Below are 20,368 nucleotides of genomic sequence, written 5' to 3'. Positions count from 1 at the left end.
CTACCCGATCCCCGAAGAACCTGAGCGATGCCTCAGCCCTTGGACTAGTGGGACCAATAAGTCTCAATGTCTTCTCTTGGATCCTGCCCTTCTGAGCCTTTGGAAGTGTCCCTGAACTGGCTGCTGGACTTTGAGCTCTCTTATGGGATACCTAGCCAAAAGCATTGCAGATCTGCATTCAAGCCAGGAACTCTGCTGGTCACCAGTTTGTGTCACAAGTTGCCTTCTCTGTGATTTTCAGCATTCCAGCATCAAGGGATTCTGTCCTGGAGCAGCTTCTGTTACCATGACTGGAAGGACGCCTGCCGATGCCTGTGTGCAGAGACCGTCCCTGGAACTGACCTTTCTCCAACCTGTGAAGTGCCCTGAAGAGGTCTGCATCAGCGTTTCTTGCATTTCTTCATTGACAGAGGTTGCATCTTGCAGCTGCACCCAACTGGAAGAATCTTCGACCCTGCAACTCCTGGGCACCTCTCACCAGAACCAATGGTGGAAGAACGAGACCCCTGTGGACAATCCACAAATACATCTGGGGAAATTGGAGCCAGGGGGTAGGTAAACAAAGTGTATCTGTCCCCCCTGCCCTCCGTAGGAATAGCATTGGGAAAAAGCCCCTGTAGCCCCTATATTCCATTTCACTCACCTTTTGTTGGTCGAGCCTGGGAAGAGTAACCTGAAATATAAGAAAGCATTTGCTTATCTTTAGTATAATTGTTGTAGAACCTCTTTGGGCTATAACCAACACAAATAAATTACAACATACCTGCAGAGTCACCATTCTGGGGAGAAACCATGTGACTCCTGTAACCTTTTGGCACAAGGCCCCATTATTCTTAGGGATTGAACTACTTAAGTTAGGTTATTGACTTGTTATGTGGTTGCACCTATTTACTTACTTGGTTTGCCGAGTAATTTATTTGATGTATTTATGAGCCTACGATGAATGTATATATTTGTGTCATAGAGTACTGTGCGACAACGCTATTCAGTTTAATTTCACAGAAATTATTTTTCAATGGGTTCAGAAGGCCTACACAGACTGTCTAAATGGAATTATTGTGTGACACGTTGTGTGAACTCATTGGGGGACCCTGACCACACTCACTCTCCTGAGGTTTTAGCTAACCTCTCAGAGTTCCCTGTTCACTATAATTAGGATGGCCTCCTAAAATCTGTCCACCAGGTCAGATTCTAGAAATCCATTTTAACAAAGTGATACTGGAAGGTTATGCTGCTGTACACAGTGAACCCAAAGCATTTGGCAGAGGGGGCGAGTTGGGGCAACCGTCCAGGTGCATCTTGTTTAGCCATCCTTGGATGGTTTGCTGTTTAGAGGGGTTGCCGAAGAGCATGAATTCCAGTTTGGTCGGATAAAGTTTTAGGATTGCACTAGCCATCCATGTTTGAATGGTGGCAGGGCATACCCAAGGAGAGTGATGTTGTGAGAACAATTCACATAAAGTACAGCTGCGTGTTATTCTTGTTCTGGTGCCTGGGCATCAATGATTAATACCAGTGATTCAATGTATAGATTAAAGATCTCTAGGGAGATGATTTAGCACTCCCCCACTTGATTGTGGCACTTCTCAGGAATCAGGCAGCAGTCAGATCTGCAGGTGCTCATCTGGACATCCTGGTATCTGTCCATGAGGTAGGAAGAGAACCATTTGAGAACTATCCTCATGGCGCACATTCTTTGTGCACAAAGCATCATCAGAGTCTCCACCGTGTTGAAGATGATTGATAGAGCCAGGAGGATCAGGAGACAGGAATCCCTTTGTCCATGATCTGGAGAGCATCATCGAACACCTGTATGGTGGCTGTTTGGAACCTTCCTTTAGAATGGAACCCGGATTGGTCATTCTGAAGCAATGCTGACGTGCTGATTTGCTCGAGAAGTTGAATCACTGCTACGTACCTACTAATGATTTTCCCAATGAATGGGAGACTGGTGATTGGTCAGTAGTTGGCAAGGTCTTCTAAGTCCAGTGTGGGTTTCTTATGGAGTGGACGCATCAGTCCTATTTTTGAGCAGCTTGGGGAAATGCCTTGGATAGAGGAGTGTGAGGCTGGGAGAATTAGTGAGAATGTGAGGACAGGTGAAAGCGTGAGTCCCAGGGCAGCAGAGTAAAGCCCACACCAATAAACCGGGTAACATGATCGCACTGTTTATCATGCTGTGACCAGCAAATGTGATTTGAGCGACAAAGCATGCAAGGGTATGAGAGTAATAGCGAGTGCACTAACTAAACGAATGCCCAGAGCCTGGCAGGATATGTAAAGGTCTTTCAGGAGCAGCATGCAATCCCTGTTTCCACAGTTTGATTTGTGGGGAGAGGGATGACAGGTGTGCTTCAGCTGGCCTTTCTACTAGCATTCTTGTGCTAGGATGTTTGCAGTTCACTCTGCCATGTCCTACCCACACAGAAGCAGCATTTGCTGTTGGGGATTGGTGTTACCAGCATTCTAATTGATTCAAGGTCTGTGGTGGCTGGTTAACATTTTCAGTGGAGGGGCATTAAATAGTGCCAGGGACAGAGCATAGCAATGGACCCCTGAATAATCGAGGGGGTGATCAGGGAGAGGTTGTTTTAAATAATGTGTCAACATTGTGCATTTTACAGCACAATTTGAAACAAATCGTTAAAAGGCCATACAATGTACAATTTTTTTCTCTACGGCTGCACATGCAAAAAAAACAATAGATTCCATTTCACCAACAGTACAACATTTTCCTGATGCCTGTGTCCACACTATATGCCAGTATGATTAAGTTGCGGCCATGGTATATATCAGCATTCCCACATAAAATCATGTTGATGATCTTATAACTGCAATAAATCTAGGAATTGCTACTGTAGATCACTTTTATGATGTTTCTCTCACAGTATATGGCAGAATTGCCACTGTAAATAACTTTCATGATGCAGCACCAATATGTGCGAATAATGGCCCTCTAAGTCCCTTTCATGATGCTGAGCCCACAATATATTACTATTACTGATTTTTATGGTACTACAGTTCATCAATGTAGCAGACACAAACTGTGTCATATATGCTAGCAATCACACTATTGATCACTTAGATGATGTTGTGCCTACTATACATATGCCAACATTGCTAGTGTAAATAACTTTTATGAAGCTTTGCCCAGAATATATGCCAACATTGCCACATTAAGTCACTTTTATAAAGATGTGTCCACAACATATGCCAGCATTTCCATTGCAAATTACTTTGATTTAGCCCCACAATATATGGCATAATTCCCTTGGTAAATCTCTTACGAGATGCTGTGCCCAAAATATATGGCTGAATTCTCATTGTAAATCACTTTCATGATGTTGCAGCCACAATGTATGCCAGCATTTATCCTGTAAATCCCTTTAATGATGCTGAATGCAGATTATATATAGTAATTGCCATTGTAAATCACTTTCCTGATGCTATGCATGCAATATGTGCAGCCATTACCTCTGTAAATCATGTTGATGGTGATGTGCCTACAATATAAGGCAAAATTCCAACTGTAAACCTATTCATGCTTCTATATCCACAATATATGCCAGCATTACCATTGTGCATCACTTACATGCTTAGAAGCTGGAGGAGAGAGTAGCATTATCACTATATAAATCAACAATAACAACAAAATGATAATGCACTAACAATATACAAATGGTTGCCATCAATCACTTTCATGATGCTGGACCTATAATGTATGTCAGCATTCATACTGTAAATCATTTTAACGATGCTGCCCACTCACAATAAGCATGAATTGCCACTGTAAATTACTTTGATGATATTTCACCCACAATATATAGCAGCATTCTGACTGTAAAGCTCGTTCAAGATGCTGGACCCACAATATATGTCACACACACCCACACATGTGCGCACTCAGTCAACCACATCCACAAACGAATTGATAAACATACACATACAAACAAATCATGCATACATTCACTCACATGGGTGCATTCACTCATTCAAGCTCTTGCTCACACACAATAACACACAGCAAACACACTGGATAACATTTTAAATGTGCATGCATACACACACTTTTTAAGTAACAATTTTACCGGTTCAGTAGTGCACAGGGGCACTAGAAATCATTACAGGTGGGCTGCAGAAAATGTTTTTAAAACATTTTAAACTCCCATTCTCCCAGGTCTTGGGGAAACAGTGACATCAGGAATCATTATGCAGAAAGAGGAAGGCTGTAGGAACAGGAAGTAGGAGCACTTGGTATAGGAAACACAGGGTCCGGGGTGGCAGCAACCCACTCAATGCTGCGATTTGCACTGCTCAGCACCTCTTTCTGCGTGCATTTTTTAAATATATGAATGATCAAGCAACTGACCAGTGGCACGCAGAGATGATATCAATGATTTTCCTTGAGTATTTGGAGTTAGGGAGCTGTCAAATATCAGTGGGCACTTTTTACCAGGCATGAGTCTAGGAAGGAGAGGAGGGCCCAGAGTTAGTGATAGAGAAAGGAGCATACAGTACCTTTATGTATCTGTATTTTTGATGTCCTGTCATATGTAATATGTAACTTGTACTGCACCCAGAATATATGGGCCCTGTGTGCACTATAAATGAATAAACAATTACAATTACAATCTAATCAGGGCATGCATGAGGCTGTCTTGTAAGGGCCATGCACAACCTGCTTGGATAATTGTGCTACAGGAATGAAACAGCAATCACAAGCCACATTTCTGTGTTTCCTTACATGAATCGGAAAGTCCATAAACATGGTAACTTTTGGGATAGTTGGCTTAGCCAAATTAAAACTAAAACTAAACATTTTGAGCTGATAGCATGTGCTGATGTTGTAAGATTATATACTTTTTTGCTTTATCTGCGGGAGGGATACCACAAACATAAGCATCTGAACCTTTAGTGTTTTGCCAGTTTCAATTGCTGTCTTGCATCCAGTAGTGAGCATTTCCTTCAGCAAGTTGGACAGGCAAACCGAAATTGTGACATGTGCTTCCAACAATACCATTGCAAAACAAAAGAGGTGATGGCTGGAAGGCTTAGAATGAATCTTAACCTCTGCCATTTCTCTGGGCAACCCTCCAGACCATCGTTCTTCACCTGACAAGCCATTACAGAAAGAGCTAAGACCATATGCAAATCCGGCTTGGTCCCACACCAAAAGGGGCAGTTCAGCCCGAACTGCTAGGTCACATCCCTTCTGCACGAGACCACAAGCATCCCCAAACATGTCACTAAAGCCTGGGTCCTGGCTCTGCAGATGTTGTGGACTAAAATCTCCATGATCTCTCACCATCAACTATACCGACTAGTTGTCCAAACCCTCTGGCGTGCCAAAGTTTGCAGACATCTACACTAAAGAGTGACATAGCCACATCTATCTCCCATATATACCGTGCAGCAACCTATTCAGAAGTAGGATGATGAAATGACTCCATAAATGGATGGTCCATTTGCTCTATGGGCACGAGGCCCACACAATGAAGCTTACATAGATTGCACATCTCATGCTCTCATGCTCTGATACCTGAATATTTGTCTCAGTGTCTCTGTACAGTAACAAGCGTTGTGCTTATTTATTTATTTACAGTGCCGCTTCCACCCATGCTTCCCAGGTGTCCGTTGCTTAAACACATCCCCGGGCTTCAAATGTGAGGCCTGTCCACCAGGATACACAGGAGCGGCTACACAGGGGATTGGTACAACCTTTGCCAGGACAAATAAACAGGTGAACTAATTGTATATGTTTGTTGGGTGTTTGTTTCCACAAATGTTGTCTGCCAGTTGATATAAAGTGCTAAAAAGTAGGACTAATCCAGTGCTGCGCAATGGGAGTTGACACATTGGTTATAAAGCCAGATCTTCATGTGCTTGTGAAGACACGTTTCTGGCAGTCTCAGAAGAATGTAGACCATCAGGCGTTTCTATAAGAAATGGGTGGACCCTACAATCTTGATGTAGGCATGCCTACCTCTTGGAGGTAGGGTCCTCGCATTATACAGCGGTGTCTCTCATACTAGAATAGGGGAGCACTGATTTATCTGCATTGCCACTATAAAAAGGGACCCAAAGCATCTTCCTCGCAACCACGCGTAATAGACGGGTCAGAGATGATGTCACACATCTACTCGGGTACGAGGACCACAAAGTCCACCTCACAGCCACTCAGAATAGGCAGCCAGATTCTGCCTTTCATCTTTTCAGAGTTCATCCGAACAGGGAGACCAGACAACCTCTTTGCAGAGTTACTCAGAAAGGGGGGCCACATCTACTCGAATAGGGGGAACTGGAGAACCCCTTGCCACAGCTACCCAAGGGGAGCAGAAAACCACAGTTAATCAGAATAGGGGGACTGGAGAACCCCTTTCTTCACCTACGTAGAGCAGAGGGCTGAACAAACCCTTTACCCGGCTACTCAGAACAGGTGGACCAGAGAACCCTTTCCCACAGCTACTTAGAATATGGGGAACCCCTTCCTAGAGCTATTCAGAGCAGGAGAACAAGAGAACTCTTTACAAAGCTACTCAGAATAGCAGGATCATAGAACCCCTTTCCCACATCTACTCAGAACAGGAGGACCAGAGAACCCTTTCCAATGTACCTCAGAACAGGAGGGCCAGATACCCCTTTCCAATGTTCCTCAGAACAGGAGGACCAGAGACCCCTTTCCAATGTTCCTCAGAACAAGAGGACCATAGACCCCGTTCCCACAGCTACTCAGAACAGGAGGACCAGATAACCCCTTCCCACAGCTACTCAGAACAGGAGGACCAGAGAACCCTTTCCCACATCTACTCGGAACAGGAGGACCAGAGAACCCTTTCCAATGTTCCTTAGAAACGGAGGACCCGGGACCCCTTTCCCACAGCTACTCAGAACAGGAAGACCAGAGACCCCTTTCCCAATGTTCCTCAGAACAAGAGCACCATATAACCCTTTCCCACAGCTACTCAGAACAGGAGGACCAGATAACCCTTTCCAATGTTCCTCAGAACAGAAGGACCAGAGACCCCTTTCCAAGGCCACTCAGAACAGGAGGACCCGAGACCCCTTTCCCACAGCTACTCAGAACAGGAAGACCAGAGACCCCTTTCCCACAGCTACTCAGAACAGGAGGACCATAGAACCCTTTCCAAAGTTCCTCAGAACAGGAGGACCAGAGACCCCTTTCCCACAGCTACTCAGTACAGGAGGACCCGAGACCCCTTTCCAAGGCCACTCAGAACACAGGAGCCAAAGAATCATGCACACAGCCAATTGGAACAGGCATATCAGACTGCCTGCATGGCACTCAGCAGAGGTGACTGATTGTTCTCACAGGCACCAGAGAATTGCTCTCATTGGAGAGGGGCATCTGTAGCTGATCCCGGGGAATCCTAAGAGAACCTCCACATTCTGCATACATCTATCTGGGGCTTGAATGTTAGCTGCCCCCTGTAATAAGACAAACTATCAAACTGGAGGTGCGTCCAGGGCAATCGGCTGCTCGGGATATGCATCAAGGCAGATATTCTGCAGGGCGAAGTGTGCCTCTCGTTTTCATTTTTTACTAACCTACGCCCCAGCGGCGTTTCTTTCCATCGTTGTCTCTGGTTCAGTCCCTGGTTAGTCATGGAAGAAGAAACGGGGCTCTTTCAATTATGATCCCTACTTCCTGCTCCGACTGTTTTGTGTCTGAAGTAAAAATAGCCCTTCCTCGTTACAGAAACAGCATAAGGATGGCCGGTGCAGGTGCAAATAGCCTTACAGCATGCATGGGGAGATATGTTGTCTGTTAAAATCACAGAGCCCACGTTAAAGACTCTGGTTTCGAGACAGGCTGCGGGCCTGAAGGTCCATATAGCCTGATAGGGCAGCCTTTACAGCAATAGTAGCAGCTAGGATGTGCCAGCAGCTAATCAGTTTGTTCAGAACCTAGTCAATAACTGCTGATATAATAATTGTTCTTTTATAACGCGCTTAATACCAGGGACCAGTTTCTAAGTGCGAGCCCGGGATTCGAACCTGGGTTGCTATGCGTCGTCTTGCTTCCAAGACAAACGCGTTTTTAGGAAACGTATCTGCTCTGCAGCAGCACCAGTGGTTCCTCCAGGAACTGTAGTTCTCTGCTTCGCTCGTCCTGTCCAGAGGCACATCCGCCGCAATGTAAATGGAAGCCTCTTCTTTCTGAAAGGGTTACTTTAAGTTTTCCATGATTGCCATCTGTTGATACGCTTTTCATTCTGTATTCGGAGCACAAACATATTACCCAACATCTGCCCCGGGCCATCAGGCCGGGAGCCAACAGCCCTGAAGTCTGCTGCAGCTGGCTATACCGGCCAATAAACTGCTAACGATTCCTTTAAATGTGGCCACAAGTACTTTACCAGCCAGTGTAGTCCTCTTCAGCAGGATTCCTGGAGATAGCAATCAGGGTATAGATAAGCTTCTGCGATGACTGCAACAAGAAGTGCCACCAACGTAGACATCTTGTACACCCCTGGTAAAAACAAGGCTTCTGGGTTCCTGTCCTCCCTCGCTTTCTACTACTCCTCACTGAGGTGCAGAGTCTGACGCCATTAAGCCATACTCAAGGCTTTGCTTGTTGTTATCCGAATCTAATGCAGGAAAGTCATCAGTCTTTTTCTTATTGTAGTGTTGTGTCAAATAAATTTATGTTTATCTTTAAAATATTTGTCTCTAGATCGATATTAGTTACCTCAGTATTTGTTTCCAAACTGAGAGCAGGATTTGGGGGCATGGGCTCAAGTGACTCGTGGGAAGGCATTTGCAGAAGTCCCACTGAGGGCAATGGGGACTCTGGGCTGGACAGTTCTGATACACAGATTACTTGTTTCACGTTTGCTAACTGAAGGGATTTCATTTGCTTTGAAAGAGTACGGGAAAGGAACCCATGCCCCACCACCAGGACAACCATCAAATGCTGCAACAAAAACATGATGGCCATATGCAACGCTAAAACAACTCAGTACCTCCAAGAACTCAAATCTACCACCAACCACACTCAGAAACATTTCAGCATCCTGAAGTCACTCCCCAAACCATCAACCACACCTCAGTATGCAACTCCCTCATGGACTACTTCCGCTCTAAAATACACGTCAGACACGCCCTGCCACCTGGAGTTCCACTGCCAACCCCTAGTCTCAAACTCACCAAACACATGGACACACCCCACCCCCCTCACAGAAAAGACAAAACCAGCACACATCCTGGACCATACGTGCCCACCCCCAAGCCACATCCGACTGCAGCACCGTCTTGGCTCCAGAATAGCTCAACATCAACTCCAATCTCACACATGGTACAATCCTCTCTGCACTCAAAACTGGAATAATCTCAGCCCTTCTCAAAAACCCATCCCTCGCCCCCACTCTCCCCGAAAACTACTGTCCCATTACTATCCCGCCAGAATCATGGAACACGTTGGGACGTGCCAACTCCAACCGACAGATCACCACTAATGACCTCCTCAATCCCATTCAATGTGGCTTCTGTTCCAGCCACAGCACAGAGAACACTGCACTTCACAACCTGGATCACCTCCACAATATCACTGACAAAGTGCACACAGCCTGCCTCGTGCTCCTAGACCAGGGATCCCCAACGTGTAGCTCGGGAGCAACATGTTGCTCACGGCACCCTAAATTGTTGCTCGCCAGTTGCCCTGGGCCATGGTGTGAAGGCCTAGAAGGGGGTACTGAATGGATGAGACCTCAGTAGCACTGTAGTCGGGACAGAGTCCTGGACTGTGCATGAATGTTGGCCAATGAGCCGCTGTGTTTCCAGCTGGATTATTTTTATACATGCAAGATTTGTTTGGTGCCACCATGCACATACTTCTTCAGTAAATGTCCTTACTTGTTATGGTAGTGTCATTGCTAAACCCTGTCATCTCCAGTTACTTTGCCCAGCTGACAAATGCATTAATGAGTACAATATTTGAACCATGTTTGTGTCATGGAGAAAATTGGCATATTCTGTTCTTTGATACTAGTATGACCATAATGGACAAGGAGGTGGTATGCATACCCAACTTTCCTTTATTAAATAATGGCATGCACACTTTCTGTGCAAGTGATGTTTGTGTTTGATCCCACCATGTATATTTATCGACAATATTCATTTTGGTGTCTCCTGTATTTATTATTACATAGTGTCCTAGCGGAAAATGGTCTTCGTTTGATAACCTGCCCATCTAGCACATGGTTAATGGGCAGATACGGTAAATGCATGCCACATTTTTCATAATTAATTTGCCCTGTATTCCAATCCAATTAATTGATTGTTAATAGGTTTAAACTAACAAGTCAATTCATTGATTCAAATACTCGGTTAACAGCACCACACCCCTCTATGAAGTGGTCATCAAATGCTCAAAGGTTTGACCAATGTTTGCCACCAAGTCTTGTGTAAAATCGCTTTTGGGCAGAGTAAATAGGCTCCAAATAATTGAGAAAGGTATTATTTTTATTCCTAACCACTTTTTCACGTCACCAATCCAACAGCCTTCTGGAGATTTAATACACACCATTTGCCATAATATTCCCAAATAATTCTCAGGAGGTAACCTCCAAAGGCCCAATGAGGTGATCTTTAAAGGCTACCATGTAATGACCTGAAGTACTAATTCATATTTATATTTCTCCATTAAGTCAGCAACATTTAAAAACATGTTTCATATTTTTCATACAATTCACACAGAACAAGCCCAAAATAAAAAAGCAACTTTAATACAATCAAACTTGCTATGTATACAAGTCTGAACATTACAATTAATTATATATAGCATAGCTCCCATGCATTCCACGCTTATGCAAAACAGAGAAGCAACAGCAAATGAACAGAAAATGAACCAAATCTTTGACTCCTATTTTGCAAGCGCACTTTGTGCTTCCTCCTGCACACTTTCTTAATTTATTGAGGAGTGGGTACATTTAAACATATCATTACCACCAGCCTCCTGCATTCTGGGAATCTTATTTGACAGATTTCTCCTTGCCATTTTATATGTGTATGTAAGTCTGTATTTAAGGCTAAAGTGGGCAGCCTGTGTATATTTTGGACATCTGACTTTTTTCCCATCGGAAACGCTCTTGCTTTTGGAGCTATTTTGAGGTGGCTTAATGCACCAAATGTAGTTATATTGCATCCCTATTCAAATGGACAGTGACTTACAACCGCCCATAACCACAAGTATTTCTCTTCACCAGGGGAGGCTACAATCGCACTTGCACTGAAATTCACTTTATGATTAGCAGAAAATCCCAGATGTGCTTTTAAAAAATAAGGAACATTCTTAACTGGCCTGACACTCAAATTGAACACCCCCAATTCGGCTCACAAGGGGCTAGCAGGTGTATCTGCAGGGAGACCTGCTATTTGGCACAGGAATTTATTTTGCAACCCCTCCAAGAAATGACAGTTCTAACCACCCTAGACTTTGCGGCCTTAAAATCATGGAGCAGACCTTTGTCTTATATACCTCGAACTTCTCCAATCAGAATGCCGCAAACCTGAAATAACGTAAAAAGCCATTTAATCATTAATGATGCCTTTTCAGCTATCTTATTAAAATTACTTACACAAGCACTGCTCTTTCAGAAGAGTAGGCTCATATAAAAATGAGACTGCCCCCTCATCTCTACATTCATTTAAAAACTATCTACAAGGTTTCAGCCTTTGCCTGAACACCATCATTTTTATTTTCATTATATTTATTTTCAAACTGTAATTCCCAAAATAGTAACTTGTGTTTAGCAGGCCCTGTTGGAGACCTGCTGGGGGCAAGGCCAAATTAGTTGTGTCTTCTGCATAAGGGTGCATGCTATAAAATTAACCCTTCAGGTGGAGGGTGGATTAACTTTCCTAAGAGAAGTACTAGAATCAACATCCAAAAGGAATACATTGGGACCAACTGACATCCCTGCTTGTCACCTTTATTTGTGTTGGAAAACAATGTATAATTCCACAATCTTGTATTTTGGACAGATGTTGAGATGTCTGCGTATCACGTTGGATTAGACTTAAAAAACCATTAGTGACCTGTAAGAATCTAGAAGTAGGACTCAGACACAGTGGGCTCATGTTGATTGACATACTTTTATTGAAAGGAAAAGGGTGGGGGACTGGGGAAACTCCTGCCTTTCCCTAAAGCTAAGAGGGGTTTCCCATCCTTAACCAAAACTAAGGAAACTGCCAGTATGTCTTGTCTAAAGTAAATAGTCAACTGTCTGTCACAAGTCCGAAGCCTATTTCCATCCCTCACACTATTTACTAACCTATAAAAAACAAAATGTCTTCTTAATTCAGAAGAATAGGTTGTAGATCCAATCAAAGAGTTCCAAATAACACAGGTTCCAAACCCAAAGTTCAAAATGTAAAACAAAGTTCCATAAAGTTCTTACACATTTCTCTGTTGCACAAACTTCGTAGCAACCTGGGCAACAACTCCCTTGTCCTGGTTCCTTCTCTTGGCAACTCTCTATTTATTGGACCACAGCCAGGGGCAATGACTCCTTTGCCCGTTCATTCTCTTGTAGGTCCTAGATCTCTGCCTTTCTCTCTTTTTGCTTGTGCCAATTTGGTTCACTTCCCTGCCAAGTGTGGTCCTTAGTAAATTACTCTGTGGTTTCCCTTCTTCTCATGGGATTGTGCCCCAGACCTCTCTTTATGTTTGGGAACTGGGAGCCCTCTTCTCCCAAGTACCACCACGAGGAAGAGGACTTGTGTGTTTCTACTGTAGTGGGTCCCAAACCCCCCTTCTTTGCGTGAGGGTACTTGGAGCTCTCTTCTCCCATGTACCACCACAAGGAAGATGACTTGTGTGGTTCTCGTGTAGTGGGTCCCAGACACCTTCTTTGTGTGTGAGTACTTGGAGCCCTTTTCTCCTAAGTACCGCCGCAAGGAAGAGCACTCATGTTGCTTTCGTTTGGTGGGTCCCAGACCCTTAAGTTTCTCTTGTTGGGGGACAGACATGGTTCACATGCCTGCCAGGTATCGTGACTATTAAGATGCTGACTGCACCGTCTTAGTTTCCCGCCAGCCAGCCTGAGTGCTTCCCTTTGTAGTGGGCTCTGGTCTGCCCAGGAACACTGCAGTGTCAATCTTTCCCAGGACAGCTTGGTCCTCCTGTCACGCACTTCCCTATCTGCAGGAACACCGGGAGCTTCTCTCTGCCAGCTCGCCTTTCGGTCCTTCCACTGTGGACTGGCCCTTGTCCTTCCAGCTCCTCTCTTGGCATCCTGGTGTGCTTCCTTGCACTTTCCTGCACCGTGCTGGCTCCTGCAGCTCCTTCATGAAGGACTAGACAACTTCTTCCTGAGTCCCTCATCCTTTTCTGCTATGCATTGACCAATGAGCAGCCAGCAACAACTAGACTGCTCATTGTGGTTCTTAGGAGAACTATTCATGCCTCCGCTCTTCCTCTTCATCCCAGTACTTATTCCAAGTTGTCTAGAATGCTCATGTTGGTTATGCAGAACACTCTTCATTCCTCCATGCAGCTTATTTGTCTCAATGGTTGTCAATAACATATCTTTCAACTCTTCCCCATTCTTCCTCGTCTCAGTATTTCTAACCTTGATCTCCCTTGGGTCAGTTGTTCTCTTCATAGTCCCAGTACGTATCTAGGGAAGGGGTTGTTCTTTGGGTTATAGGAATGGGGGGGGGGTCCTAGGGTCTGGTGATTGGCGAGTATATTGCGTTCTCAGGGTAGGGTTGTTCCTAGTCCCAGAAGGGGTTTCCTCTCCCATGTGATTCTCTCCCTGTGCACCACCCTCAGGGGAACTATTGTACCGAGGACGTACCGCCCTGGCCACATGGGAATGGTCTCCCTCATAGGGGCGAAGGGACAGCATCCACAGATTTGTCACAGACTCCAATAAAATGTAAATTCCGCCACATTATGTTTCTATCAATCAAATACCGACGAAATCCACACTGGAGTGCTACTGACTCCATAATTGGGGACTAACACCGCCAAACCACCACTTGGAATCTGGCAGTGATACCACTGGACCAAGTAGCAGTAACGGTACTGTTGAGATGCCACCAAACTCGTACTAAGCCCCAATGTCCATTAAGGGAATTGGCCTATAACCTTGAGGGGCTAGTGTTCCAAGAAATACTTGTCTAAGGGGATGGCATAATGCCTGTCTTGACAACAACAATAAACATAAAACGATTTGGTATCCTTCAAAAAAGCTTCCATTTTTTTTTCAAATTCTTTTTTTGTCTTACCGCAATTTTTGATGCCATTTTGAAACTATAAATCTGACCAGCAGTGTACACACCCCTCATTAAATCATGGTTCAGTTTTCTTTTCGAGATTCTAGATTCTGCATCGAACCATGGTGCATCCCTTTCTATAACCTGGAACTCCTGAACTTGGGGGCACGGTTTGTCAATAGCTGTCCTGGATAGTTTCTCCTAAAGACTCAGACAAACTAACGCTTTCCTTTGTGGCCTCTGAACTGTTCAACAGTTTTAAGAGAATATGTTAATTTCTTGTGAATTAGTAATTCTTTCCAATGCCTCCTTTTCAAGCGTAGGCATCGCCAACCAGCCTCTCTGGCTGTCAGATATCTTCTTTGTGGTGCCTACCCTGGCCATTGGAAAATGAACTCAAGAGGATCAATGTAACATTTCATAACATTCCTGAAGAAAAAAAACATCCACAATACAGTCATCAATGACTGGAACAGTATTGCCGATCTTGCATGCTTAGGAATGCACCATTTGCCATTAGAGATCCCATAAAATCCTAGGCAGAATCTCATGCTCAGTTTGGGGCCATTTTTACTGTCCATACATTTGCACTAATATTTTGCTCGGGAACCTGAAACCCCTGGTAATGTTTATTTACTCCTACTCTATTTTTGAACAGCTGGACTGGTCCTATATGTCTATAAATGTACTACTGACTACTCCATTTCCTCAACATTCCTTGTAAACAACCACTTAACATCAAATAGACGTCAAATTTCCTTGACAAGAATAACACGTGGTCTAGATAACTATTAAGTACTGCAAATTAAATGTTCTATATGCAGTTTTAATTTTGTTACATTTCTAATTTGTGTTGCAAACAATTTGTCCGCCAACTGTGCGCCGATATATTCCGTCAAAAAATGGATGTTGCTCACCATTTCATTTGATATGCCAATGTTGCTCATTGCGCACAAAAGGTTGGGGACCCCTGTCCTAGACCTCCATGCAGCCTTTGCCACCATCAACCATAGCATTCTCCTAAAACTCCTTTCCCACAGAATGAAACTCCCAGGCACGGTTCTAAACTGTCACCTCCTTCCTCACTGACAGGACACACGTTGTCTCCATGCCCTCTTATCGATCCGATCCCACCTCAGTCAAGTACCGGGTTTCCCAAGTATCCTCCCTGTTGCCCCTCCTCTTCAACCTATAGGTGGAAGTTCTTTTGCAGACACAACGTCCGTTTCCTCCAAATACACAGACGACATGCAAATATTCTTCCAAATCTCATCCCCCTCACAACTCCAGCCCCCAAAACTGTCTCTTTACCTTCACCACCTGGACGGCCATCCACTTCCTCAAACTGAACCCCTCCTAATCAGAGTAACCCCTGATCTGCCCTCCAGTCACAAACCCGACCTCAAAACACGCACATAACCCTCTCCATTCCTGTGAAATCGCTAGGCTTTGCCATCGACCCTGACCTGACCTTCACAGACCACATAGCTGCTGTCAACAAAACATGAAACTTACACCACCAACTCATACACAAAATAAAGCATATTCATCACCCTTGCAACTTCTGCACCACAGTCCAAGCACTACCTCTGTCCAAACTGGAATATGGGAATTCTCTCCTCGCCGGTTTCCCCAACTTCAGCCCCATCCCCATTAAAGCCATACAGAAAGCAGCAGCAACACTCACCCTGCACCTACCCAAACACTCATGCATCACTTCTGCTCTTTCCCAACTCCGCTGGCTCCCCATATCCAAAAGAATTGCTTTCAAACGACCCTGCACTGTATACCATCCTACCTTCACAAGAAACTGAAATCCATCACCTACACAAATACCAGACAAGCCAGCCAACATCCCCTATGCAGTCCACTCTCCAAACTAACCTGGACACAAAAACAAGCATTGACCCAAAGCTTGGCACATCCTAACAATCCACATGCGCACTGCACCCCCAACACCACTTTCCAAGAAAGCCTGTAAACAGACCTCTTTCCCCACATCTAATCCTGTCACACCACATCCCCTGCCACCCCCTGCCCTTCCTTTCTTCCTATCCTGTACTCGGAAAGGATGTAACTTCTGTTTCACCTCCTACCTTCTGAGCTTTTGAACCTTATAAGGCGGTCTAAGGCCCTCTGGGTAGGGCCCGCGCTGGACACAAATTCAAATAAAACAATAGACATAGCACCTCATTGGATCTAGGGGTCATCAATGAAATGATGTATTCATGAATGTGATTTGTTCTCTCTTCTCTCGTATCAGGTGTGCACAGACATTAATGAATGCGAGAATGGGAGAAATGGCGGCTGTGATACGAATTCCAATTGTATAAACACCATGGTAAGTGCATGCGACCTACGCTAGATGGCAGCATTGCCTGTAACAACTGCACACATGTACAAAAAAAGCTGCCTCATCGCTAAATAAACTGCATGTAGCAAATATGTAGTGTTTCTGAACACTGTACGCATGCAGATGTTACATTATGCATGAATATCATACATGTACAAGTCTTTCAACACTGTTTATACACAAAAGCTGTATGCTCTCTGAACATTAAAAAGTGCAGTCATTGAATACCTTACATATAGGAAAGCTGCTCCACAATCAACTGCTCTATGGTCAGTGCACTTTCCTCTGCGCCTGATCTCCACTTCTGAAAGCCAAGTGCAGGGGAAGTTCAATGCAGGCAGGGGTCTAGAAAGATCTCTACAAGCACCTCAGAGCTCCAAATGATATGATAAGTCATTTATAACGCCCCTGTAGACAAGTGTTTCTAGGCGCGACAAGACTAGGAAGGAAGGAAGGGCAAACGACGACCTAACTAGGCCTTGTGCCATTCAGATCGCGCAAGTGCGGGTGGAGTGAGGGGGTTAGGGAGAGTGCAAAGTAACTCGTAAGTGCTGCCGGGGGGGTGGCACATAAGTGCAGAGAGTCTGGGGTATATAGAGAGGCTCATGAGGGGCACGAGTGTTTCTATTTTTCTTCACATGTCTACCTAAGAAACGGAGGTAACAATGTTAAAACTGCCTCCTCAGGGCTGTTCCTTTTAAGCCCTGTCAATATGCCCACTGAACCCACATTCCCAGTGAACTCCTGTGGATCCAGTTGCCCGCTGCATGTACTATGGTTTTGAATGCACCAGAACCTTGAGTGTGTATGGTGAAGCCGGCTGCAGATCCCTTGCGCCTGCATGCAGCCCGTCCCGCTCCACGCAGATGCCTGTTGTGCATGTCATCAATTTTTATGCAGAGAATTGAGGTCAGCCCTGCATCCTGCCTTCGCAATTGCTCGCGAGTTGGGGTGCATACATAAACTCAAGATCCATTCCATGCACACAACATCTAAAAAGATGCATTGCCAAAAACTATTCATATAGGAAGCTACAGACGGCTAAAGAGGATGGGTTCCGACACAAGTAATTACATGTATACAGAGACAATCCCTCCAATGCTAGAGGAAGCAGAATCAGGTGAGGGCGCAGGCAGTCAGCCATAGAGCCTGGGGATGGTGACAGCTGAGTGCACAGATTCCTGACTTTGGGAGATGCCGTTCAATGGAAGCCTAAGTTGCCAGATAGTGTACGTCCACACCAGGTGGTCAATTCTGTGCGTCATCGTGCACGCCCTTCCATCAGGGATTTAAGTGGGCTGGGTACAGGCAGTCTTCAAAGCTCTCCTTGAGCTGGGGCTCCTTCAGTCTCCCGAGAGTTGCACACAGCCCGATGTTAAGCAAGAGCACTCATGGGGGTCCAGTGCACAGGAAACTGATCAAGAAACGCGTGAAGGGACGTGGTCTGCCTGCAAAAGCAAGACGGCTAGCACCTGGCTCCAGAGGGAGAGCGCTTCCCAATGTGAATGTGTGACTTGTAGTTTGCCATCACTTCACGAGAAGGGGATTAATTATCATAATGCACGCTGGCCGTTCTGCCTATTGCATGTATGTGCACAGAAGGGTTGCAGGCTTGAAACACTGCCACAAATATGTCACATTTAAAAACGTGTGCACCTTCTTACTTTCTTTGATTTTATGCAAAGCAGCAAGTAATTTGCATTGATGCTGCTTGACCTGGCCTTTCGCGTGGGTGCTCTCCTGGGTGATGTGAGAGCTGCCAAGGGTAAATGGAAACATTGAGGTCTGTTGTTGGACAATAAAAGTACTTTTAAAGTGTCGAAGACTCCAGCCTTCCGAGGGAACATGTGACGAAGCTATGCTTGTTTGTTTGGGACAGGTGGCCCTGGCCTGTCACCAGTACCGTCATTTGGTTGTTGCTAGGGGTCGCAGCTTCGACCCCTGCTGTCTCCCTTGCTACACCTGTCTAAACTGGTTATGGGCAGCCCACAGGCCCTTTGGCCCTTTTTACACCCCCTTCCTGCTGAACAATGCTTAACTTGTGCTGGTGTTTGGCAGCGCTGCTTCCCGGCACTTCTGGTCCACCACCGCCACTTACACTGAACAGGAGAGTAAGGGGTTTACTTTGCATAAAGACGGTTACTTATGTTATCTCAAATGCACGCTTGCGCAGCATAGGCCATAAAGATGTTGCCATTATAATCATGGGTTTTGTGCATCTCGCCAATGCTCGCGTTGTTTCAGCGCAGCAGCTGTCATTACAACATTCGCACCTCCGTGTCTCTGCAGGAGTCAGAAAAGACTAGCGAGATGTTGGCGCATGCGTACCGGCACGTCAGTGTACTGCTGTGTGCGTCACAGAGCTGAGCCGACATACTGCTGCCCCGCTGAGCCCCAGCAGAGAGCTGCTGACTGTGCCCAACTGGGCAGTGAATACTGCCTGCGCTCCTATGTGATCACTAAAGTGCCAGCAGGCAGCACTCTGGTATGGCTGGGCAGGACGAGGACTTGTGCAGGGAGAGGATGGCTTCGGCAGTGATACTAGTGCATATCTGTGCAGCCAGCAGCACTCGTGAATTTGTGAGACTAGGGATCCCTTTCCTTTCCTGCAAGGACGGCAGACAGCAAGAAAGGACGTTGTTGGGACGTTGTTGGCTGAGCTGGGCCCAGCCGCTCTGCGAACACACCACCGTGCAGTTTTTGTTGCAGCCTGCAGTGTCTGGGTGGGTAAAGTTGTGCAGATGTGCGTTGCAAAATAGACGCACCCTCGCTGGCACAAGCCGGTTTTCGCATTGAAAAATGGACTGGCGTAGAGCCCAAACAGGGCTGGACTGGGAACCAAAAGTGGCCCTGGACACTTTTTTTTAAAGTGACCCCATAACAAAATATTTAATAAAGTTAGACCAAATGAGTGCATTTAAAGCTTGTTTCAAATATGTACGGGGTAAAAGGCTATGTTTTAAATAAGTTCATGATCTCACAAAGAAGATCTTCAATGATAGAGGGACAAGCCACGAGTGCACTATCAGTCTGAATAGTTTCAATCTTGCCCAGGTTCACTACAGTTGCCCTCCAATACTCGCACCCCTTTGCTTCCCTCCTGGCTTTACGTCTTCCCCTGCCTGCCACCCTCCTTCATCCCATGCATATGCCCTGCAACTCATGCCTCCCGCTCTAAAGCCCATTCATGCACTGCATGTGCATGTACTGTTATAAAGGCACGATAATTGCATTCCTGGGATAATCATTCCAAATTGGGGGCAACATCAGTACATTTTCAACGTCTACTTCGTAAGATACATTTACCACTGAATGAAGGAAAGTCAGAAATGCAGTGATTTCAAAATGAAGACTGACTGTCAATCCCTCGCTTTCCCGAAATGCCATCACATCTGACTACCCTTTGGGCCAATTCACTGGAACATTTATTTACAGGGGAATGACTGAAAGGGTGGGCGGGGAGGCGACCGCTCATTCTTAGAGCAATCGTTGGAGGATCGGCTAGGTAGAGGAAGCACTTCCACGATGGAAGAAGTGAGACAGATGCTCTGACTTTACAGGCCTGTCGGATATGTGAGCAGGCAGCACAGGGATATAGGGGCCTTGCTGGAGCACAGCAGTGCAACACTGCCCTGGAGTCTATACTTGTCCATTAGGTGAGCAGTCTTAATGAAGCTATTGAAAATGTAGTAAGGGTATTTGGAGTATTTACTACATGGCTTATTTTGGATGCACCATTTGGGTATGCACAGATTTACTGACGGTAAGAGAGGA

At 45.4% G+C, this 20,368-nt stretch overlaps 1 protein-coding gene across 1 annotated transcript in view; it reads left to right on the top strand.

Moving 5' to 3' along the window:
• The window catches only part of THBS4 (thrombospondin 4), a 274,521-nt gene that overhangs the window by 84,472 nt on the left and 169,681 nt on the right, over nt 1-20,368 (top strand). The window contains exons 8-9 of the mRNA XM_069627401.1: nt 5,603-5,740; nt 16,505-16,582. Coding sequence (XP_069483502.1) covers nt 5,603-5,740; nt 16,505-16,582 — 216 coding nt within the window. The remainder of the gene's footprint in view (nt 1-5,602; nt 5,741-16,504; nt 16,583-20,368) is intronic.

The sequence above is a fragment of the Ambystoma mexicanum genome, chromosome 6p (assembly GCF_040938575.1).
Source record: "Ambystoma mexicanum isolate Mex_15411 chromosome 6p, UKY_AmexF1_1, whole genome shotgun sequence".
Lineage (NCBI taxonomy): Eukaryota > Metazoa > Chordata > Amphibia > Caudata > Ambystomatidae > Ambystoma > Ambystoma mexicanum.
Note: the sequence above shows the minus strand (reverse complement) of the source record. Positions and strands in the feature narration are given on the sequence as shown.